The sequence below is a fragment of the Rhamphochromis sp. 'chilingali' genome (assembly GCF_963969265.1).
Source record: "Rhamphochromis sp. 'chilingali' genome assembly, chromosome: 1".
Lineage (NCBI taxonomy): Eukaryota > Metazoa > Chordata > Actinopteri > Cichliformes > Cichlidae > Rhamphochromis > Rhamphochromis sp. 'chilingali'.
In genome coordinates this window covers 68450347-68475716 of record NC_137929.1, presented here as the reverse complement: position 1 = coordinate 68475716, position 25370 = coordinate 68450347, and the positions used below count along the sequence as shown (strand labels likewise).

The following is a 25370-nucleotide window of genomic DNA, read 5'->3' as shown; positions in this document are numbered from 1 at the left end:
TTCACTCACTTCCTATTTTTCTTGATGCATGCTCAATCATACAGGCAAGGAAATCCTCCAAATATGATTATATCCATCTGGACGCGGTGTTTTCAGTGGGAGAAACATTTTGTCACTCATCCAAGTGACTTGTTCAGTCTCAGCTGACTGCAGGTTTTCTCAGTATTATAAGTAGTACATTTACGCATTGACGGAAACTAGAACCACTGGTGAAAAAAGGGCTGTGAGGTCAGTTTCATGATCATTAATATGCAAATATTAATTGTTCTCAGAGCTAACCCACGACCATTGATACATGGTCTTTGATCAGTGGTTGGCAGTGTTGGGTAAGTTACTTTAAATTTGTAACTTAGTTACTTTTGATAGAAGTAACTAGTAATGTAACTCAGTTACTACTTATTAGAGAAAGTAACTTATTTTACTCAGAATTCTCTTGTTAATGTGTTGCTTCTGTAATGCTGGGCAGACACTGTGCGATTTTTGGCCCATTTTGAGCCGATTTTTCAGTCGTGCGACCATTTTGGCGATCGGCCCGATTTTTGCCTTCATCGTGCGTCGTGCATCGTGTAGTATACGTGGGGTAACGAGAAGCGATTAACACCTCACGACCAGCTCCCGATCATCAATCGCTTGGTCGTGAGGGTGTCACCGCAGTTTCTCACACTGCGCACGCGCAAACACAAATGTCAGCGAAAAAGACGGCACAGCACAGCAGTGTAGCGTGTGATGTGGACACAAGCGATGGAGGCACAATTTGTAGAACTCTGGAAAGCTCATCCGAGCCTTTTCGGTGTGGCCTCGCAAAATTATCACGACCACAACAACCGTGAAAATAGTTGGATTTACATGCTGCTCAATCCCAGCAGCCTGATCAATGTTTTTCATTAGCAATTTAGCAAAGTTGATGGTGGTGGTGTGTCTGTGTGAGTGAGTGAAAGACGGAGAGGGAGAGCGAGCGACAGAATTTCTGTTATAACCTTCATTTTATGGACGCACAGTGTGAGCACTCAGGTCGCATCAGAGCATCGGGCCGTATAGTGTTAGACCTGCATCGGGACCTACCAACTTCTAACCCCTGTGAGTCAATCGTACAGTTTGAGCAGGAGCTGAATCGCGCGACTGAAGAAATCGCAGAGTGTCTGCCCAGCATAACTGGATGATAATGATGATAATGATGATGAGGGATTGCATTTATATAGCGCTTTTCCAGGCACCCGAAGCGCTTACCCAGCAAGATTGCCAGTCTAGGTTGCTTACTTGCCACAAGTGCACTGTGCCACCTACCAATAGAAAGGAAAAAATAATGTGCATATTTCCACGAGAGAAATCCCACACCTGGACCGTCATTGACTGCTGCCATGATTCTAGCCTACGTCACAGCGTCATGTGCGCCTTTTACATCCAACACGAAAACTGCAGTCGTGGTGCTTTGATTGTACTCAGAACTCAGAATTCTGCCTTCTGAATAAGATGTAGGTAACACCAGACTGCAGATGAGCTGCATACAGGGCTGGACTGGGACAAAAAATCGGCCCGGACATTTTGACTATAGACCGGCCACCATTATAGGAAAAATCATAAAGCCTTTGAATAAAAAGAAACGCTGTTGTGACAGTGATGCACACTGTCTTGATGGTATAAATGTATTAATAGTTTGTAAATTTCAGATAATCTTTTTTAAAAGCTAATTTTAAATGAGAATAATGCTATTTCCACATGTAACAGGTATTTTTGAAAACGCAGATTTTTCTATGCGTTTGCACCTTTCGTCCAAACATAAACGGTGTTTTTGGTCACTAAAAACTGAGATTTTTAAAAACGCCTGCCAGGGTGGATATTTTTGAAAACTCAGTTTTTGCATTCACGTGTGGACGAGGAAAAGAAAACACAGTGTCAAAGGTGTGCGCCTTTTTTGACGTCACACTGTGCGCCGTGTTGTCTCGGTGAAATGAATTTCTACAATGGCGGACTTGCACAAAATACTGTTACTGTTACTCTCTGCAGTGTTTAAATGCTTACATATACACACAGTTACTGTCCCTCCACACAGGACTCAGTTCTGCTTCTATGTGCTATCTTTGTTTATTCTTTCCCACCCAGCCTTCTGGACTTCAGATTGGCCAACATTTCTATACGGTTAGGAATATATCGCCACCTGTTGCTTTGGCATGTTCATAGCAGCGTTTTCCCTTTTTTTTTTCTTTCTTGTTTTCTTTTTTGTTTTTTCAACGTGTGAACAGGATTTAAAAAAAACAAAAATGGGAAAACTGTTTTTCAAAAATACCAGTGTACAGTGGTGGTGTATAGTGGACGTAGCTTAAGAAAGAAAAGTAATCCCTCTCCCTGTTAATGCCCCACCTGCCCCCTGGCAAAGCTTTGCTAGACCCGCCCCTGCACAGTTACCAGCTGTCAGCTACCTAAAAAAGGATCCTGGTGTTATTTGTCTCTCAGAAACAGTTCATAGCTTCAACTCATTCATGTCACCTAAAAGGTAAACCTGTTTCTCCATCACAGCTCTGATGGTTCAGTAAGGACATCTCCTGGTTTCATCCTCATGTTTCCCTCTCACCACATATCCAAACCGACATCATGACCAGCAGCTTTACAGCTGTGGCTCCAGCAAACATCAGCTGATACTAGAGATTAATATTAAATAAATTCTAACAACAGCTAATCAAGCTTTCTGGCGCAAAGTGGGCGATTTATTTAAAAAAAAAAAAAAAAAAAAAAGAGAGAAAAGCCGATCAGCTGATCATTGATCAGTTTCATGATTGATGGAGCAACAAAAGAGGGAGGGGAGAGAATGAGAGAAGAAGAGGCAGCTGTGCAGCAAAGACGCAGAATAACTTGAGCTTTGTCTTTTTTCCATTCTAGCTGAAGTACGGGACAAACTGTTATTAGCACAGACACTTTTAAAAGCGATCATTTAGGACTTGAGCAATAATACAAACAGCAATGTAGTTAAACATCTTACAGTTCGTTTTATTGGGAATTGGCTTTAAAAAAAACAAAAGAAAAAACTCAATATCTGGTGAGAAGGTTTTCATTTTTTAAAATTTTTTTTCAACAGGAGTGAGATGTGTTATATAAGGCAACGTTTTTGATAGGTTTGTAGCTTGAACCTATTCGCTGGAACGTGTAAGACAATATAATTACACAGCAGCAAGACACGAAGTAGGCAAAGTTCTTCGTGTTTCTCGTGCACGGAGAGAACCGGACAGACGCCGTTCCTTCGCTTGACCCCAGTTGCTCTCGTCCGCTCCCCTGTAACACTGCTCTTTTATTGAGCTTACATGAATATACATAGGTTCATTAACATACGACGTCTACATACAAAGAGCACCGTGTGTGTGTGTGTGTGTGTGTGTGTGTGTGTGTGTGGGGGGGGGGGGGTCAGAGTGTGACCCCATAAATGACTTCCCTAAACCTGCTGGTCTGGAAGTCCAGCAGTTCATCTAAACAAACGGCACTTAGCCTAAAACAGATACAGCCATGTTTATCCTGCCATAAAACAATAAGACAAGGTACGACCTCTCCCACGCTCCCAGGATGTAGGTGTGCACACAAAGTGTGCAGACTATTAAGGATCAAACCTCTACCAATCTACAACTAATTATAAAACTCTGAGCATATATAAGTAGATATTTCTAAGCATAAATGACAATCAACAATACAAAACCTGACAGTTTTCCTTTTGCATTATTTTTGTGTGGTGCATTTTTCTACATTTTAACAAAAGGGGAACAGTTCACCGAGGATTTGTTATAATTTTCACATGGTCTTGCTCAGGTAATGCAAGTCGAAACTGCCATTCTTGTCTTTTTTGGGGGGGGGGGGATATGCTGGAAAAACCTTTAAAATGGACCTTGAAGGTGCTTAAAGTGCTTGAATTTAACCCTGAAAAAAGTGTTTGAACCCCATCAGTCATATTTCATTCAATACAGTGGTGTACTGACAGATCCAGGATCAGTCCAGTCATCAGCAGTTTTATCCACGTTTAGATTAAAGTGTATTTGTAAAAATGTTGTACTGTTCCTTTTGTTAGTGTGTAACAGTGTGTATGAGAGCCATGTAATGCTCATGTGTGCATGCTAAGGCTGTGCTGGTCTGACACCCCCCCCCCCCCCCCCCCCCCCCCCCCTCCCTCCTTTCAGGGTGGAGCCTGCTGGAGAACGATGGCTGACACCAGGTCTGAGGAAGTGTAAGTGTGTTTTTAATGGGATTCATGAAAACAAAGCAGCACACATTCAACCATCTTCATCATGTCAGGAGTCATCATCAAAGTGTCAATCAATGAACAGATGATGGATCAATAACTGCAGCTGGATTGTGTTTGTTCTCTCCATCAGATTCCTGTCAACTCACAATCGACACAAACACAGTTCACAGATGGCTCAAACTGTCTGACGACAACACGAAGGTGACACGTGTGTGGGACACTTTTTCATATCCTGATCATCCAGACAGATTTGATTGGCATCCACAGCTGCTGTGTGAAAATAGTCTGACTGGTCGCTGTTACTGGGAGGTCGAGTGGAGAGGAACAGTTTTTATATCTGTGAGTTACAGAAGAATCAGAAGGAAAGGAAAGGGCATTGACTGTGTGCTTGGATACAATGCTCATTCCTGGAGTCTGATCTGCTCTGATGATGGTCCTCAATCTGTCAGGCACAACAACAAACAAAGACCCATCTCCTCCTCCTCCTCCTCCTCCTCCTCTGTCTCTAACAGAGCAGCAGTGTATGTGGACTGTCCTGCTGGCACTCTGTCCTTCTACAGAGTCTCCTCTGACACTCTGATCCACCTCCACACCTTCAACACCACATTCACTCAAACTCTTTGTCCTGGGTTTTCATTTGACTATGATTCTTCAGTGACTCTGTGCTGAGTGGAGTGTAAAGAGTGTCTCCTGTTAGAGAAAGATTCTGACTGTTGAAGAGAGAGTTCAGTCTGTACATGTCTGTCTCTTTCACTCACAAACACGTTTTCAGATTCATGGATTCAATCAGTTGATGTTTTAAACTGTTCTGAATGATTCCTTGTAAACTTCTTCCTCTTCAGTCCTTAAAGATGGAAGCTCACATTATTCCAGGATCCACCTGTTGTTTTTCTGTCTTTTCCCACTCAAAGCGTCACAGTGAATATAGTATGTGGTGTTTCTGTGAAGCTCAGTTCACAACCAGCTCCTCTGCATTTTCACCAAGTCTGAGCTCATTAAAATGAATCCAAATGTTTCATTTCTTTCTTAATTGGATTGTTCCATCATAACTGAATGAGTGGACATCCAATAGTACTGTGTATAAACTATTAAAGACATTCAGCGTCTCATGTTTCTGTCATTGTATAAAAACAGCTGCTTTTAAAAATTGATCCAATAAAACAAACTGCATGTATTGATCAGGTCAATACACACAGCTCTCATGTCACTAACATCTCCATGATCTCTTCATTGATGGTGATTTGTGACCCTCTGCTGGTGAGAAGATGAACTACATGATGTCAGCTCATGAGCACAGATGACGAAGTTTGTTTTTTTTTTTAATTTTTTAAGGGTGTTGGGTCGCAAATTTTGAAGATAAAATGATGACCACCGGATGATGTAGAGATTCACCTTCTTTTTATTGAAAGATCCAATTAAAATCACTCAAATATCCTCTAGAAAAGATAAATATTGAAACGCAGTTTATTAAACGGTCATATGAACTGCAAAACAACATTGCAAAGCAAGCGAAACATGCACCGGGATCTAGACAGAAAGCGCTGATGGGGACATTTCTGACCCTACTTCTCTGAGATCCTGTACCCCTCCTCTAGCCAGCTTTTAACTTTTGACTCCTTGTCAAGTTAGTTTAAGTTTAAACTACAGGTATTTTCTCAATTTTACAAAGACCGATTTTGCAACAATTATGACTAAATGTGTTTGTCAGTGTTTTACATGTTAATCCTAATGATTAAATCTCACAAAAAACAGTGGGTTAACAGGAGCTCACATAACATGTGGTGCAGAGTTGTGATATAAGTGAATAATACTAAACCTAAATACATGGTGACAGATAGTTTAAATATGTGGGGTAAATGGTTAATGTGGCTGTTGTACAGAGTGTTCGTGGCGTTGCACCCTGGATCCTTCAGAGGTTTTTCAGAGTTTTCCCTGTTGGAATGTTTCAGGTTTCTGTATGTGTTGTGGCTAACTGTTGATGTCTCAGAAAGTCATCATTAAATGTCCCGATTAAGGCTCTTAGTTTCCGAGCATCATTTTCCTGAGGTTATAACACCTTTTTGGTGATGAGCGTAAAAACTAAATCTAGACAGCTTTGAGTTTTTGCTACGGAATTTGCAGTCAGATCACCAATTTGCATCTATCACTATGATTGGATCACTCATGGAGTTCACAGACGGTGACTGGATTGAATATGATAGGCTGGAACACTTTTTTGGCAAACGACATTGAGGACGAAAAAAAAAAGGTCAAGTCTTCTCAGTGCATGTGGATCAAGGATGTAAGAGTTGATATGTAACCTAACAATACTTGGGAAACCTGTGGACTTCAGCTTCAAAGAACTGGTGACGTTGGTGCAAAATCATCACTGCCTGAAACCCTCCGTGACTGTTCAGCGTTTCAAATTCCAGACTCATTCACGCAGGAGTTTCAATGGCTGCATATGTGGTGGAGCTGAGACAGCTTTCAGAGCACTGAGTTGGGGGCATGCTGGATGACATGCTGTTGTTAGGGGAGCCCACACTGGACTTTAAGAAAGCGTTGGAAATTACTAAAGCAAGAGAAACAGCAGCTAATAACACTAAAGACCTACGGAAAGCTGACAACAATATGAATTAAGCCGATGCACATCAAGTATCTAAGAGTGTGGGAGGCACATTTTGGCAAGTACTGTGTTTGTAAAGACAGTATCTGCCATAACTGCAAGAAAATGGGGGCACTAAGCCAAGAAATGAAAGAGAACTAAAGAAGGAATGGGAAAACTTAACCCAAACTAAACATGCATTTACATGGATTTAATAAGTGCTTTGTGGAGCCCATCTATGCCATTATCCATGTAAATAGGAAGAGCAGTAAATGGAGGTTGAGCCAGGGGCCTCGGCTTCCGTGATCAGCCAAGCCACCTACCACAGCTTGTGGCACTTGGGCGGGATGCCGGCTTTCCAAGCGACTGAGACAGTACACCGGTGAATGCATTCACCCGCTTGGCGCTATAGAGGTGCATCAGCATATCAGGGTCAAGAAACTGCAGCGACGCTACGTGTGGTGCAAGGAGAGATGCCTAGTCTGCTGGGTCGTGATCTTCTGCAGAAAATCTGCCTGAATTGGAGAGAAATTGTCACGGCCTGAGGCCAGTGGGAAAAACAGAGGCAAACAATACTCTGAGGCGCAGGGACCGAGCATGACAAAGCTTTATTTGCAATGGTGCAATTGATGCAAACAGCGAAAACAGTGAGAGGTGCTCAAAGAGCTTAACATTACCTAGAACTGCTCAACGTAATCAAGGAATAACTCAAAAACACTCGAGGAACTGAGGGCACAGGTTTAACTCAGAAATTCATAACCTTTCACTGTGAAACACACATGGCCGACTTGGCATTTCTATGAAACAAAGCTATAAAGAGCACTAGAAGTGTCCGCGGTGTAAGCCATGGGGCTGTTGTGGATGGGATGGAGAACCCAACACTGGGTAATCTGCCAGTACAGGAACTCCTGGGGGGGGGGGGGGGGGGGGGGGGGGGGCAGGTGGGCACGGAGAAACTGTGAGCAGACCAGCGCTGAAATCTAAACAAATTACAGCAGTGGCTTTGCAATGTCCGGAGGTCCTCTGAGAGTGGAGAAAGCACAAACGTCAGAAAAAACATGAAACGGCTAAGAACAGCTGAAACTGTGGAAGCCCTGACTGACAAAGGTTTGCAGATGATCTAGCGAGGTGTGAGTCTGAGCGCTGCTCTTAACAAGCCGGCAATTCCAATTAGGCTCAGGTGCAGCCTCTCAGCATGATGTGGCGGCTCCACCCAGGGGTGGAAACGCCCTGTGGGAAGACCCAGCACTCACCCGGACCATGACAGAAATCATGTATACAACTGTAATAGCAGAATTACTGGCGAGTATGCAGATGAAATTAATTGGACACCCTCAGGGGGACCACTGTGAAGCTGTGTGTGGACGTCTGCAAAACATTCCCGGTGTTGCTGTCACAGCTGTTCAGAACCCCACAAAGCTGACTGCCATGATTGAAGCAGTGAGGATAGCCGTGAGTACTCAGACTGTGCACATTGAACGCAATATGAATACGATCTTGGAGAAGCTTACCGGGTTCTCAGAGCATGCGCCAACCAGCTGGCAGGGGTGTTCACCAAGATCTTCAACCTCTCCCTGAGGCAGTCAGTGGTCCCCACATCCCTCAAAACAACCACCGTCATTCCCATTCCTAAGAAATCAGAGGTCTCCTGGCTGAAATGCTACCGCCGTGTTGCACTGACATCAGTCATCATGAAGTGCCTTGAGTGGCTGGTCAAAGGTCACCTCTGCTCCTCCCTCCATGTTACATATCTGCAAAATTTGGCATGAACGCCAACATCCCTTCAAATTTCTACAATGCTCCACTTTTTCTCTTCCTGTGAGCTCGACCTCTTCTTACTCTCCCTTTTCTTTCTCTTGTTTTTGAATTCTCCTTTTTAACTTCCTTTTTTTTTTTTTTTTTTTTTTTTTTAACTTCCTTTTCCTCTCACTTTCATGTTCCTCTTTCACAAACTGTCTAATCACACTCTCCAGTGTGTGTGTGACTTCGTACATCTCTTACTTTCTCATTCTCAGCTTATTCCTTAAATATATAAATTACAATTTACTTCTTTTCTTGGGCAGTAAAAATCCCTCTGATGTTGTGGGACTCTCAAAAACTTCAATAATTCCTGGTTCAAGCCTGACACTCTGGGCTTTGCAGGGTGAAGGCCTCGTGTTTCATGCTCTTCACTGAGTTAAATGCATTCACCAGCAGAATAATGCTGCTGGGCCTGTTTGCAGACAGAGGCGGGAGCTCCTGCTGATTTGTGTGGGACTAAAAAGCTGTGATTACATCCATCCAGCTTCACACTTTGTGAAAACACATCTGTGGAAGGAATGGAAAAGTCATTCAGACGGCCACAGATCACTTCTGAGGAAAGAAGAGGACATCGGCTTTCCTTGTAGTTTCACACCTGAGTAAACCAAATAAAAGTTAAAAAAAAAAAAACTCAGAAAAAAATTAATTAAAAATCACCTGGAAATAAACCTTTACACAGTACAAAATTAAAAATTAATCAATCAATTAATTAATTAATTTTCTTTTTTTCAGTGTTTTTTATGACGCCATTCCCTCAAAGAATCTTTCCTTCGCCCCTCCTTTTTTCTTTCCCACTGTACACCACACTACAGCTCGCCGTTCTGATCCACTCTCAATCCAGATTGTGCCAAAAACTGCTTTCAAAAATCAAGAAGCCGCTTGCTGTACAGCTTCTCACTCTATCATTCGTCCTCTTCCTCCATGCGCTGAAGAGCAGCTGAGTCAGTCTTCAACATGTGAGGGTTTGACAGGAGGGCGGGAAAGACTGCAGGAACCACATCTAAGAGAGGTAAGCAGCACATGCCCACACATGCTTACTGAGACAGGAAGAAAAGAGAGAGAGAGAGAAGGCTCTCAGAGCTGTTTAACCCTTTTAGAGTTGTTTAAGCTCTGGAGCAGTAGTTACTTTTATTGTCTGGCTCTGTTCCACAGTGTGTTTTTATCCTCGTCTCCCTCCACTTTCTCTGTAGGATCTACCTTACAATATAAACGCCTCCAGGTGACTGTTGTTGTAAATGACACTAAATTGAACTCACACCCAACTGAGAGAGAAGATGTAAAACCTACATAGAAACATCTCAGCCAGCTAAAGCCACAACCTTCTGCTGTAAAGCAACAGTACTACTCAATTCTCCACATTGTTGCCTTGCTTGTAAATCTTAGTTGTTACATATTTTTAATGGGCTTTGGTATTTTCGGTCGTTTTAAAAAGGAATAATAATGTCAACTCATTCATTTTGGCATTCATTCATCGTTTATCTTGCTTTGTGTCATCGTAGTCTAAGGAGCTTGGAAAGAAAAGCGTTGAGTGCAGGTTTATTTTAACTGGATACACCAAATGTTCCTATTTCTTTGTTATAATTTACAATTGTGCTATTTTAACCCTTTGTTATGGTGCCTGAATGGTGCATGGTATTCTGAGTCATGTGTTTTGTAAAGCACATTGTAATGTTTGGTTTGATAAAGTTTATACAAATATAACAATGCTATCTGTTGTTATCCCCATAAATAAAAACTTCCCTCATAATAATTCTAACAATAATGCCAAACGTGAAACGTGGAAGTGGTGTCACTGTTATGGATAAACAATGGCATTAAAAATAATGTGTCAGTAAGATAACATGTCCTTTTTTAAATGATTGAGAAGGTCTATGAAAACTCATCAAGTGACAGAGAGAAAAGGTTGTGGCCCTTTAGTACCCCTTCATGGCTTCCTGTTAAGTTTCATTTTAAATTCTTCTTTTTTTGGTTTTTAAATCTCTTAATGGTGTTGCCCCTTCTTATTTGTCTGAGGTGCTTCACCCTCACATGCCGTCACCTGTTCCTCAGCTAACCAGATGCGTTTGACTGAAGACATTTAATAAATCCTGAGGAGACAGGAAAGCCTTTGCAGCTTTGGCTCCTAAAATGTGGAATGAGCTTCCTCTGGAGGTCAGACAGGCTCAATCGCTTCTTTTCTCCTTGACTTTTAACCCAGTATGAGTTGTTATCTGTCTGAAACTTTTACTCTTTACACGTAGCTGTACTGATTTATGGCTTAATTGTTGTTTTCTTTTACAGCACTTTGGTCAGCCGTTATGTTGTTTTAAAGTGGTTTAGAAATATAGTGAACGTGGAAGGTAAAAGATGAGTGTGTTTCTGGACTGCCTTGAAGAAAGATTTTTTTCTAATTGATATTTTGTTTATTTTTCATAAAATAAAAAGAGTGTCCAGGTCTACAAAAGAGACAAAAATGTTCCCAAAATCACTTTTTTAACCTTTTCCCTGGTTAAATACAAATAATAAAAGCATAAATAAATAAATGTAAGGCAGTGATTCTCAAACTTCTCACAATGTGTACCACCTCGTGAAATATATAGCTCTTGTAGTACCACCCTTATGACCGATATTAAAGTACAGTAGTATAGGCCCATTTACAGTGTTGGGAAGGTTACACAATACATGCCCTCGTATTGTTTCAGAGGAAAACACGAACACAGTGTACAGTCGAGTCTTAATAGCTTACTTACAACTGGGCTCGTCAGGCTCTCTTCTTGGCTGCAGTGGTTATTATATACATATATATATGTATATATATATATATATATATATATATATATATATATATATATACAGAGGGCATAGTATAACACATGAAACAGGAAAAGACCATTTATTTCAGCAAAGTAACTGTATTCTAAATACCACCTTTTTAAACAGTAACTGTAACAGAATATAGTTACTCATATTTTGTATTTTAAATACGCTGGTACATGTACTCCGTTACTCCCCAACACTGTATATTTAACACCACAGAAAGTTTACACGAGATGATTTTATTTCTTATATGAATGTTATTTATTTTAACTGTCATAAACAGGATGTGACAGGTGACAATAACAACTGTACTGCATTAAAACATCTGCAGCAGGTGGGACTTCCAATCTTTAAGTGATGACCTGATAAAACCTGCTTCTGGGGCCAAACTACTCTGCATTTATCAACGCTGTTGTGTTTTTCACTTGTTTTAATTACTGCTCCCAGCAATCATCTCAGTTGTTCTCCTGACTGATGTTTGGTCCGCTTACAGCATCCTGCCATGCGATTGCATTTGTCCCTCACCGTCAGGAACCCTCACCTTAACTTTTATTGAGTGGAAAAAAGTTCATTCATCCTCCATCTTCACTGTGTTTATGTTATGCTAACATAGCTGTGTTGCTCGCCACCGCATAGCACATTATTATATTTTCTCAGTCAGAACATGCTATATTTTTTAATCTTAAAAAAAACTTTGGAGGCTTCCCTTGTACTACTAGAGGACGCCCACATACCACAGTTTGAGAATCACTTTCCCACTGTGTCCTTGTGATAAGCTGAAAGAGGAGGCTTATCCATGTTTATGATCAAACAGCTGATTCTAAACTAAGCCTTCAGATCAAACTGATTGATCAGCCATCAGAGGAGTCGGATCAATGGAGCTGCTTCTGTTCCTGATGTCCCCTGTTTGATCCTGGACCTGAACTCTCCCTGCAGAGGAGACACAGGACACACACACATATCTTAGTGGAGCCATCTACTTGACATAATGTTTTCCCTAACCATCTATAAAGATTGACTAAATCTAACCATAACCTAACTTTAACCTTGCTCACATTTTGAGCCTCAAAAATGCAAATCAAACTCGAGGGGTGTTCCCAAAAGAGACTGTTGGTCCCCACAAGTAAATGGTAAATGGCCTGTATTTATATAGCGCTTTACTAGTCCCTAAGGACCCCAAAGCGCTTTACATATCCAGTCATCCACCCATTCACACACACACACACATTCACACACTGGTGATGGCAGCTACATTGTAGCCACAGCCACCCTGGGGCGCACTGACAGAGGCAAGGCTGCCGGACACTGGCGCCACCGGGCCCTCTGACCACCACCAGTAGGCAACGGGTGAAGTGTCTTGCCCAAGGACACAACGACCGAGACTGTCCGAGCCGGGGCTCGAACCGGCAACCTTCCGATTACAAGGCGAACTCCCAACTCTTGAGCCATGATCGCCCAAGTAAGAGAAAGAGAAAGAGAAAAGAGAAAGAGAAAACCTATATTTTCATACTGACCTTTGACCTTTAATAGCACTGTGGTCTCTCTTAAAATGCTTCTTTCTTTGCTGCTGACATCACAGCTGTATTCTCCACTGTCTCTCTCTGTGGGCTGTTTCAGGGTCAGACTGAGGTCTCCAGTTCTCAGCAGGTCGTCATTCAGCTTCGTTCGGTCTCTGTAATCCTGGTGCTGTTTGTGAGGCCGGTCAGAGCTGTTCTCATACACGTGGACGATCAGTGGTGGATCCAATTCAGTATGTCTCCACACTATTTCAGCATCTTCAGGCAGGTTTTCTGTGGTTCTAAAGGGCAGCCGGACAAATTCGGCCCCCTCCTCCACCTCCACCTGACAGTCTGAAGGAAAACCACATCATGAGCTGCACAGACAGAAGTGAATCTACAAGGCAGGTTTTTATTTGGTTAATGGTAATGGTTGAATAATGATTTTCAACCACACAAACAGAAATATTTTCTGACATGCACACTCATACTGACTCGTCACTATCAGTAGCACCGTTTTCTTCCTCTTCATCCTCTTGTCCTTGACACTGCAGATGTATTTTCCCGTGTCTCTGTCTGAGGGTTTCTTCAGGGTCAGACTGAGGTCTCCAGTCATCTGTGAGTTTGCTTCCATCCTCGTTCGTTCTCTGTAGACCTGGTGCTGTTTGTCTCGCTGGTCAGAGCCCTGCTCATATTTGTGGACTGTAATTGGTGGTTCAGGTTCATAGCGCCACCACTCCACTTCAGCACTGGACAGGTTACCTGTGGTTTTGAAGGGCAGCTGGACAGACTCCGCCCCCTCCTCCACCTCCACCCGACACACTGAAAGATTCCACCATGTTTTATTCAGCCAGTAGCCACTCTGAATTGACAAGCGTGTTACAACTAGATTTGCTGAATGTGTTTGATTGGATAAGTAAAAACAACATGATTTTAAACGTGTCTAAATCCAAATCCATGTTAATAGGAAGTAGAGTACGCTTAGTCAACAGCCCACAACTAAATCTTTCCATAGCTGGATCGGTATTAGAACAGGTCACCCAGATTAAATTACTTGGTGTTACCATAAACCACCACCTTTCATGGTCTCAGCACATCAACTCTGTTATTAAGAAAATGGGACAGGGCATAGCTATAGCTAGGAAATGCTCTTTTTACATCACTTCTTCAATTATGAAAGATGTCATTAATGCTCTAGTATTATCTCATCTAGAGTACTGCTCAATCATTTGGTCAGCAGCTAATAAGACAGATCTGAACAGACTTCAGTTAGTCCAAAATAGGGCGGCCAGATTAGTGTTAAGGTGTTCATACTATACAAGTATTGATAAAATGCACGATAAACTTTCTTGGCTTTCTGTACAAGCTAAATTATACTATGGCTTACTTGTATTTTTAAAGAAAGCAATACTGGTAAACACACCACACTTTTTTATGCTCAGTTGCAGCATCCAGATGAAATACATAATCATGCTACACGATTGTCAACTAACCACAATTTAGTAATTCCTCGTGTTAAAAGTAACTTTTTGAAAAACTCTGTTATATTTAGAGCATCTTTTCAGTGGAATAAGTCGCCTTATGCAATTAGAGAATTGGCTTCTATTCATAATTTTAAAAATCACCTAAAAGCCTATTTAGGCAGTTTTTAATGTATTTGTAAAAATTGTAGAGGGTAATGTCACTTGTAATGGAAATTGTGTGTTTTGTTTGAGTGTTTTGTTTTGGGTTTCTTTGCTTTTTTATATAATTTTTAATATTCACATGTTTACATTTTCAGAATTGTAAAACCTTATTGTGGATCTAAGAGCCAAATTATGTGGTGTCAAAATAATCTCCACAGTGGACAATTTGCATCCAACTCATTGGGTAACATTTTATTTGGTGGTATTTGATGGTTTGGGCCCCAGGAAGACTAGCAACCACTGTTGTGGAAGCTAATGGGGTTCCTTATAAATAAACAAATAAACAAAAAAAAAAAGAACAAGGTCAGTGAGGTCTTTACTGAACCTTACAATATAAAACTCATTGAAGCGACTGTGAACTGACACTACAAACAAAATGTAATTTAAAATATACAGGTGGTAATAATCAGGGGCAAGATTTGTCTACTCAGTCTAAGGAGCTTGGAAAGAAAAGCGTCTGGACTTCTTTAAGTTGCTTGAAGACGTTTCACCTCTCATCCGAGAAGCTTCTTCAGTTCTAAGGTCAAATGGTGGAGAGTCCCAGATATAAACCTAGTGGGAGTTTCCCCCCACAGAGGGACAAAAGGACCCCCTGATGATCCTCTAATCGCCTGAGCCAAGGTGTGAAAATGGGTGTGTTTCACAATCAGCCAGGGTTTTGGGTGAGCTCATTGTGAAACCTTTCCCCACCCTATCATGTGATTTCCTGAGGTCAGATGGCCCAGGATGTGAGTGGGCGTTAAGGCGTCTGGGGAGGGATCTCAAAACTGGATTGTAGATGGCAGAGAGTTGGTGTCGTAAACCCCGCCTCTGTTCAAGAGTTTTGAGAACCACTTCCCAGACGCCAGCACTCTCAGTAGCAGGAGCAGCAGCAACACCAACATTGTACCCATCAGGTAAAGCATAGGCTACCTTCAGGCTGTAGAAAAAGCTCTCCTAAATCTAACATGCAATGGTGTTTGCTGTAGTGAGTGCTTGTGACAGGAGAACTAAAAGCAGATGAAACCTATGTTGTGAACCAAATATGTGACTGTGGAGTTAAAAATAAAACAAGTTGGGATCCTTAAAGAATCTGTCAGTCTTACTTCATAAGCAAAGCTGTTATTTGGTTTCTTATCTTTGACCTGAACCTTTATTTGTTTCTTCATGAGGATGTTTCCCTCCCACTCAAATCATGCCAGAGGCTTTTATTTTGAAGAAGGATCAAGAGAAATAAACAATTGCAACACATTTAGATGAGCTTGCAAAGTCTCTCGACAGATATTTTCCTACAAGAGATTCATATCCAGCATGGGTGAGACAGCCGTTCACGTTTGCTGTTGAGACAGCAGATGTCGATGATGAATACCTTGATGAAATCATTGAAGTTCAGCAGAGCCAGGTTCAACAGCAACTCTTCAGAACAACAACGCTCTCAACGTTTTGGTGTCGACAAATGGACAAATATGTAGTTATTGCTAAGAAAGCCCTGGATTTTTTTTATACCATTTGTTACAACATATCTTTGCGAGCAATCCCTGTCAAGGATGCTGGACATAAAAACGAAGAAGAGGAACAGACTTTGCTGTGAAAATGACATGAGACTGGCACTTGCCAAGGTGAAGCCACATCTGAACTGGTCTCTCAAAGGCAACAGCAGAAGTCACACTGATTCGCAGTATGTACATTTGTATGTAATTTGCTGTAAGTTCGTGCATTGTGTTGGTTTTGTTCTTTGAACAAGGTGATGTTCGTGCACGGGTCATTTTGTGCACCAGTAAAAAACATATCTATGTCTTGAATATGAAAAAAAATCATATTTTATTTTTCACTAAAGAGGGGTTCGGTGAATGCGCATATGAAACTGGTGGGTTCGGTGCCTCCAACAAGGTTAAGAACCACTGATTTAAACACACAGTTGCTCCGCCTGACATTTTTGGCTTTTAGTCAAAACATCAAAGAATTTATTTTATTTGAATGAACTGAAAATAGATTCAAACTAAAAGCTTTTAGAGAATAAACTCCTACATGACCTCTGACCTGTATCTACAGCACTGACCTCTGACGTTCAGCTCCACTTGTTTCTTCAGCAGGATGTTTCCCTCCCTGCTGTAGGCGGTGCAGGTGTAGGTGTAGTGATCCCAGTCTGTGGGGTGTTTCAGGGTCAGACTGAGGTCTCCAGTTTTCAGCAGGTCTTCATTCATCTTTGTTCGGTCTCTGTAAAACTGGTCCTGTTCTTTAAACTGGTCAGAGCCGTTCTCATACACGTGGACCTTCCTGGTTCGAATGTAAATACAAGTCCACTCCACTTTAGCATCTCCAGGCAGGCGAAGTCTGGTTTTGCAGGGCAGCTGGACAGACTCCACCCCATCCTTCACCTCTACACAGGGGACTGAGAGGACAACAAAGCACAATGAGTTGTTCAGCCAGTGCAGCAGCGTGAGGTTAAACCTTTTCAGTGAGAACATGTTTGACCAATTCGACTCTGAAATATGTTCCTTTGCTCCACAGTAGTACAGTACAGTGGTGTCTGTCCAATCAGCAGCAGAGCTGACTCTTTACCAGAATCCTTTGTGCCAAATGTACAGAATCAAATCCTTTGTTTGTTTCTGCAGAGTAAAGTTTTTATTTTCATCTTTCAAGGTTTATATTATTTCTTAGAATCTTTCAAAGAAACTGTAGAAGTTACTAGACTATGATTCAACTACACAGACAGCTGGTCACTCGATCTGCTCTCTGAATGCTCAGCTTGTGCTCAAAATGAACTTAAAGAAACGTCTGTTGTGGTTGTTAGGTCTGCACTCGCAGGCCTCGCTAGCTCCGAGACTTATCCCGATGAACAAAGCAAGACAATCAGACCTCGATCGGTTTTTACTTGCGCAAGTGTGGTAATCTCAGAGCTGCAAGCTCGGCACCCAAACTCAGTCAACTTCAACTCCAGCCTCTCCTCGCAGCCTTTTATTAGATGAGTACTTGTAAAATAATGTGTTGTAAGAGCTAAGGCACCGCAAAGCTGTTTAAAAGCCCCTTTGAGGTCCCTGTGTAATCACATAAACCCCAGGCAAAGTGTCCAAAAACGTAGGGACCTCCTGTATCTGCAGCTCACTCATAAAACCCTGTTCACCATAGTAACCACAGACACATTATTGATGACAGGCTCTTGTTACCGAACTTCACCATTTTCCTATACTGTAAACCTTTGATCTGTATCTTCAGCTCTGACCTTTGACTTTCAGCTTCACTTGCTTCTTCAGCAGGATGCTTCCCTCCTTGCTGCTGACGGTGCAGGTGTAGGTGTCCGTGTCTTTGTCTGTGGGGTACTTCAGAGTCAGACTGAGGTTGGCAACTGTCAGCTGTTTTCTCTTCATCTTGGTTCTGTGTGTATATAACCAGTGTTGTTGTTGTTGAGGCTGGTCAGAGTCACTTTGCTGCACATGGACTATCCTTTTAAAGCTGTCAGTCCACATCACTGTAGCGTCATCAGGCAGGTGAACTGTGGTTATAAAGGGAAGTTCAACAGACTCCACCCCTGAATCCACCTTCACCTGCGGGACTGAGAGGACAACAAACATCATCATCAGCTGCACAGGAAGTCTTTAAGATGCTAAAACATGACGCTGAAAAACTAGTTCATGCATTTATTACTTCCAGGCTGGACGACTGTAATTCTTTATTATCAGGATGTCCAAAAAACTCGCTGAAAAGCCTTCAGCTAATCCAAAATGCTGCAGCAAGAGTCCTGACAGGGACTAGAAAGAGAGAGCATATTTCTCCTGTTTTGGCTTCCCTTCATTGGCTTCCTGTTAAGTCCAGAATTGAATTCAAAATCCTGCTCCTCACATACAAGGTCTTAAATAATCAGGCCCCATCTTATCTTAATGACCTTGTAGTACCATATCACCCTATTAGAGCGCTCCGCTCTCACTCTGCAGGCCTACTTGTTGTTCCTAGAGTATTTAAAAGTAGAATGGGAGGCAGAGCCTTCAGTTTTCAGGCCCCTCTTCTGTGGAACCAGCTTCCAGTTTGGATTCGGGAGACAGACACTATCTCTACTTTTAAGATTAGGCTTAAAACTTTCCTTTTTGCTAAAGCATATAGTTAGGGCTGGACCAGGTGACCCTGAATCCCCCCTTAGTTATGCTGCAGTAGATGTAGGCTGCCGGGGGATTCCCATGATGCATTGAGTTTTTCCTTTCCAGTCACCTTTCTCACTCACTATGTATTAATAGACCTCTCTGCATTGAATCATACCTGTTATTAACCTCTGTCTCTCTTCCACAGCATGTCTTTTATCCTGTCTTCCTTCTCTCACCCCAACCAATCACAGCAGATGGCCCCGCCCCTCCCTGAGCCTGGTTCTGCTGGAGGTTTCTTCCTGTTAAAAGGGAGTTTTTCCTTCCCACTGTTGCCAAAGTGCTGCTCATAGGGGGTCATATGATTGATGGGTTTTTCTCTGTATCTATTATTGTACGATCTACTGTACAACATAAAGCGCCTTGAGGCGACTGTTGTTGTGATTTGGTGCTGTGTAAATAAAATTGAATTGCATTGAATTGAATTAACCTTTGGCATGTGTCTGCTTGAGTGGAGCAGGGAGTGATTTAAATAGTTACTGTGTATTTTTAGTGTTGTTCCTGAAAACATTTGTATTATTTTGTGATTATGGTATCTCTGCCCGTTGGTTTAGGTTGGAATCATATTTTTTCTCTTCTCTGTGGGGTGTTATTCAGCTTGTACTGGTGTAACTGGAATCATAGGTGAAGCTCATTGGACTTTATATGTATTCCATTTATCATTCATCCTAGGTACCGAAGTGACACAGCACCACACAAAAGCCCCTCATGTCTTCATATCTTGGGAAATCGGTGGAGCGATTTAGTTAAATATGTGCAAAGTATTTAAGGCAAAAACAGAAGATCTTGAATGTCTTGATCTTGAAGGTCAATATTTGACATTTTTGATATTTTTGTCATTTTTACATGACCACCTTTATTCTTTAGCACAGTCTGAACTGTGTTAGGCAGCTTTTTGCAGTGTTCAGGAGTAGTTCTCCAGGACTTTTGAAGGACATTGTGATTTAAAAAAAGAAAAATCCAGAAATGCTTTTACTGCACTGGCAGCGAGTTCAGTTCTTCTGTATCAAGAATGGCTACCTGACAGCTGCCCTTCCATTGAGACCATTTCTGATGATGCTTTAATGGACGACTTTCTACTTATGTGTTACAGCTTCCAAAATCACAGCATTCTTAGATAGCTGGAAACAGGACAGAAGATCAAGTGTTTAAATGTCTTCAAGAGTTTTTTGGATTTTTTTGGCAAGTTGTGTTGCTGTGTCTGCCTTTTTATGACAGGGTAAAGCACAACTCCCAGTACCCCCCACTGCCCATGGCCTTGAATAACAACAATAAAAGCAGAATTTCTCTGAAAATACAAACAGTAAACTTAAAATGAGTGATGCTTGTTTCATGATGCTCCAGATGTTCTAAGCTGGTAAAAGCTTTGAACTGCAAGCAGACCAGTTCAGGACCTGAACTCTTCCCTGCTATTTTATCAGACGCTGTTTAGTATGATGTTACTGAGATATGTAAGGCCTTCACTTAAGAAGACATCGTATCAATTGGAGCATTTGTTGTTGTATAACCTGTAAATACCTTTGAGCACCTTTCCAGATGTGGAAGCACTATTACATACCATTAGAGATCAGGTTTTGTAAGTGAGCTCTAATAACAAGTCAGATGCCTCCTTTTGAGGATGCAGTGTCCATGTTGTTCCCATAATCCTAAAATTTAATCCGTCTGACCACAGAACAGTTTTCGACTTTTTACTGACGTTTGCCCCAAAGAAGAATAGCAGTGTCTCTGGATCATGTTCACATGCGCTGTTTTCTTTGCATGATACAGCTTTAACCTGCATGTGTGCATGGCATAGTCAAGTGTGTTGCAGTAATATCTGTAAATGTTTCAAAGCTCATGACCTGCCTGAGGGCACAAGGATCGCAGGTACCCAGGACTGATTTTCAGCCTTGTTGCTGTGCACAGAGATTGCTCCTGATTCTCTGAAACCTTTGGCGATGTTATGTGCCGTAAATGATGAGATATTTATAGTTTTCAGAATTCTGTCCTGAGAAACATTGCAATTATTTTGTAATTGTTTTTGCAAACTCTGAACATCTTTACTTCGGGTAACTCTGCCTCTCTTAATACTCAACAATGTTATTGACCTGTTGCCAATTAGCCTAATTCAGTTAAATGTTAGTTAAATAGTTTTTGTTGCTGCAACTTTTTGGAAAATTGTTACTGCCATCGAATTCAAACCTTTATTAAAATTGTACATTTTCTCAGGTTGCTGGTTCCCTTAAGAACATGGCTGGATAAATCTGAGGTCAAGATCACTAACCACCATCATTTGAAATTGGAAATTTGACCACATCACACATGTGACAAATCACTTACCTTTCACAAAATAGTGTCTGAAGTACATGCCTCCACCCACAATTAAGAAAGCAGCCAAATTCAAGAAAACCAGGAGAACTGTGACCCTGCTGCGACCTAACAACAAAAATGTGAACAAAAACAGGAAAATTGTGTGATGTTAAAATAATGCTGCAGAATCTCTAACGCTGCACATGATTTTTCATTTGTTTGCACTGACCTCCACCTGTGGCCCTCTGGACCTGCAGCTGCACTGTTGCCTGACCCTGTTCAATACCAGACTTGCGGGCGGTGCAGGTGTAGTTGCCACTATCAGACAGTTGAAGATTTTTCAGAGTGAGGCTGAGGTTTCCAGTTTCCAGAGCATCAGTATTCATGGACGTTCGCCCGCTGTAATGCTGGTTTTGGTTCTGAAGGTTATCACCTTCCGGTTCACGCAGGTGAACTGTGGGTGGGTTGAGGTCGGACCGGCTCCACACAGCTGCGCATTCTTTCACATTAACACTGAGAAACTTACACGGCAGCAGGACAAACTCTGCTCCCTCCTGCACCTTCACACTTGAGGCATGCTGGGAAACTGTGAGGACAGGAAGAGTTTAAACCTGAACTCATTCCCACACTTTATTATGACAGCAGGAAACTTATTACAGGCTGAAGTAGACACAGACACAATGCAGCAGTTCCAGTGATGCACACCGGCTGATTTCATGAAATCATGTTGATTCAGTGTTTTTTTTATTAGTTTAGATAAGTAAGGACATTATTCCTGAGACATGACCAAAGTGGCGGCTGTTTCATAACTGTCACAAAACCCGTGAGACCAGTTACACTGTCATGGTGGCTAGAGAGGAAATGAAAACCGCCAAGTGCATCAGCTTAGAGGGACTCGAGCTGATAACAGAACAGATAGAGACCATTTTTGTCTCACTGCTTCAGTGAGAGAAGACATTTAAGATAAAGTTACGCTGGCTCGGATAATCTCAACTGCAACAGCATGTGGCAGTTGAGACCTCACCTTGTTTATGAATGCACACAAACCTGTCTGACTGTGTGTGTCTCTGTGTGTCTCTGCAAGTGTGACATTAATGGAGCTTGGATCGTGAGAACAGAGGCAGATTTTCTTACCGTGCAGGAGGATCACAAACACCAACAGGGTCTTCATCTTTCTGTAAAAACAGCAAATAGCTAAAACTTTTCCTTCAGTCGTCTTCTGCCTGAGGAAATCAGCAGTAGATCCACAGACATAATCCACCTGCTCCTCACCTTAAACGAACACACCTTCAATTTTTTCATTCAGGAAGAGGAAACACTTGTTCAGAGGGAGGACGGGACTGTTCACGTATGTCTAGCCAGTAAAGACGACGACAAGAGAAACAAAGCAAATAAAGAGAAAAGAAACGTGAGTCAGGACCAGTTTAAATTTTAATCATCACGTCAGACTAAAGTGAAATATTATCTTTGTTTCCTCGTATACTTCCACATATGATAAATGTGAATACAGAACATAATAATAATCATAATAATAATAAATTATGTTTTATTACTGTCTACCAGCAGCAGCTTCACAGCCCACCAGGGGGCCCACACACTGTTATTTGCAGACTACATGAAAGGCTGGTGGTGAAATGTGAGTCTATTCAGTGACAGACAGAAGCTGAGCAGGTAACACTTTCTAATGAAAACATAACAACCAATGCTGGTTATTTATATAATATGGCTAATTCAACTTTGTACTGCTGATAAAACCAAGAGGACAGGTTTAAAATACTTCCCCCAACAGCAGCCGTCACTATAAAGGTAACTGTGGTTAGTATCTGCAAGAAAATGCAGATGCTAGCAACAGTTAACTTTATAATAACAATAGCTAACTTCAATTCAGCAATAAACAATATTATTATTATCATTAGAAAAGAACAGGAGTGATGTACTGGTAACACAGTGTAAGAGTAACAGTATTTAGAATATTAGTAGTTATTAATTATATTTTAGTCAAGGTCAAGTATTACCCTTCCACCTCTAACAGTGATGATATATTAGTTTAGGATTAACAAATATTGTAGTTTGTATTCTTTCTTTACATGTTAGAGTTTTAAATAACAATATTTATTCAGTTTTCTGTGGAAAGGCAAAGAGGGAACTGCACATCTCGTTCAGTAACTATAAAAGAAAAAGTTTCCTCTGTGTTGCTGTGAAAATCACTCATTCAGTTCAGCAGCTCAGCTCACTCTGCAGAAGCAGCGTGCCGAGCTGATGATGTTAAGAGGGAAGTAGTGAAGGTGATGATGTCGCTCTGCTGTCAGTCATCATCCCGACAACATGAAGACTGCATCTGCTCCTCTGTGAGTCACTGAAATCCTTCACTGATCTTTTTCATCGATTCATTGATAGCAGCTCTAATAAACACTCTTGGATGCTCTCACTCACTGACTGCTTGTTTTAGGTGAGAGGATCAGTTCACTCTTCTTCTCTTGTATTACAGGTTTCATTTGAGAGCAGTCTGTGATTGGAGCCAGGAAGAGATATTATTGGCTTATAATGAATATCACAAGTTTATTTTATTTTAGAGCTTCCAGACCTTCTGCAGTTTATTCTGGAGTAATGCATTAGTAACGTCCACCATGTAATCTGGACTGTCATAATAAATTGAGGCCTCATGCCCAGTTAGTGACTGTAACATGAAGTCAGATGACCTCTTTTCATCAAACATGCAGGGTCAGGAAACCACAGCTGCTGGCTGCATGTGCCACAGATTCTTCTGCCTGTTTTGTAGTCTTCACTTCCTCTATTAGAAGCACATTTTCCACAGTGAGTCAAACCAAAGAAATGGAGACTGTTTTTGGTAAAATCAGGTTTCTTTTTGCATGTTTGGTTATTTTTCTGGTGCTGAGTTCTAAAGAGCAGCAGAGTGTAATTTAGCCCTAAACTTGTAAATAAAAACCACTTTAAGAGATTTTGATGCATGCTCAATCATTCAGGTAAGTCTCCAAAAGTTGATTCTGTTCATCTGGACGTAGCGTTTTCAGTCAGAGAAACGTTTCATCATCCAGGTGACGTCTTCAGTCTCAGCTGACTGCAGGTTTCAACCTTATAAACAGAACATTTGCATAATGATTGAAACCAGCACCACTGAAGGAACAATGGGCTGGGAGGTCAGCTCCTTAATCTTAATTATGCAAATTCTCATGACCATTGATCAACAACCACTGATCAATGGTCATGAGTACCATTCACAGAGAGTTGGGGAATGGCAACAACATTAACATCTTTCCACCAGGGTAGGTGCACAGTTTTGCTAAAGCAGAAAGACTATCATGAGAATATTTTGTCCCTGCTCAGTGACGAAAATGCTTATGAGCCCCTGACCTCATACCACAGGCTATACCAAGGGGAACCTACACCAACTCTGTATGGTTTACTGAAGATACATAAACAACCTGACCTCAACCTCAGCAACAGGACCGCTCTCAGCATCGACCAAGTGTGTTTGCTTTTGGAGCTGTGTCTTCATTCCACCTATTTCACAAACAAGGGTCAGTTCTACAGGCAGGAACATGGGTGTGCCATGGGCTCCCAGTTTCACCCATCGTGGCCAATTTGTACATGGAAGAAATGGAAAAGAGGGCTTTGCCATCCTACCCTGGAACACCACCAAGCCATTGGTTCAGGTATGTGGATGACACCTGGGTGAAAATCCAATCTCAGGACGTTCCACAATTCACGGATCACATTAACTCGGTGGACCAACACATCAAATTCACCAGGGAGGATATGAAAAGTGGCAGGTTAGCCTTCTTAGACTGTGAGATTTCCATCAGTAATGGGGGACATCTAAAAGCTGACGTGTACCATAAACCTACACATACGGATCAGTATCTAAGGTTTGACTCTCATCATCCACTGGAGCACAAACTGGGTGTCATCAGGACGCTACAACACAGAGCGAACACCATCCCCACTGACACAGCGGCCAGGAAGCAGAAGAACATCAAGAAGGCCCTGAGTAAATGTGGTTATCCCAGCTGGACTTTTGTCAAAGCTGGGAAGCCACCTAAAGAAAGCTCCAGCCGATCCAGGAGAGAAGGACAACCGCTGCCCAAGCGAAAACCTGTAGTGATCCCATATGTGTCAGGAGTATCAGAGCAGTTGAGACGCATTTTTTCTAAACACCGGGTCTCTGTGTCTCTAAAGAGCTCCTCAATACACTACTTGTACTTCAGCTTGGCCTCTTTGATGACCAGAGTCACTGTGCCCCTTTGTAAGCCTGTAAGTCCCCAAATTTGAGACAGTGGTGACAACAGACTGGGACCAGAAAAAGTAGCTGCATATATCATTCATTAGCTCCCAAACTGTCCAGTTATGGACTGAAACAGTGAGGGTTAC

At 41.8% G+C, this 25370-nt stretch overlaps 2 protein-coding genes and 1 long non-coding RNA gene across 4 annotated transcripts in view; 2 read left to right on the top strand and 1 right to left on the bottom strand.

Annotated features, from left to right (window-relative positions):
- Positions 1-6065, top strand: part of LOC308395936 (NACHT, LRR and PYD domains-containing protein 3-like) — a 352248-nt gene extending 346183 nt beyond the window's left edge. Inside the window, exons 10-11 of one of the 2 annotated variants that reach the window (XM_080880996.1) lie at positions 4155-4201; positions 4350-6065. In XM_080880996.1, the coding sequence (XP_080737122.1) occupies positions 4155-4201; positions 4350-4888 (586 nt within the window). In that variant the 3' untranslated portion in view covers positions 4889-6065. The remainder of the gene's footprint in view (positions 1-4154; positions 4202-4349) is intronic. The other variant, XM_080880995.1, reaches the window with a different exon arrangement.
- Positions 6066-11459: 5394 nt separating this feature from the next.
- Positions 11460-22274, bottom strand: LOC308405861 (uncharacterized protein). The gene is made up of 8 exons (XM_080896631.1): positions 22116-22274; positions 21211-21567; positions 21012-21107; positions 17783-18112; positions 16619-16951; positions 13391-13717; positions 12914-13249; positions 11460-12329 (listed from the first exon to the last, which is right to left on the bottom strand). Exons 1-8 carry the CDS (start codon positions 22150-22152, stop codon positions 12238-12240), a joined length of 1908 nt encoding a protein of 635 aa, XP_080752757.1. The 5' UTR covers positions 22153-22274; the 3' UTR covers positions 11460-12237.
- LOC308405870 lies at positions 22078-23900 on the top strand. Its single transcript, XR_013973411.1, has 5 exons — positions 22078-22144; positions 22288-22389; positions 22545-22652; positions 23223-23329; positions 23470-23900. It is a non-coding gene; the product is annotated as an uncharacterized lncRNA (long non-coding RNA).
- The last annotated feature ends 1470 nt before the right edge of the window (positions 23901-25370 follow it).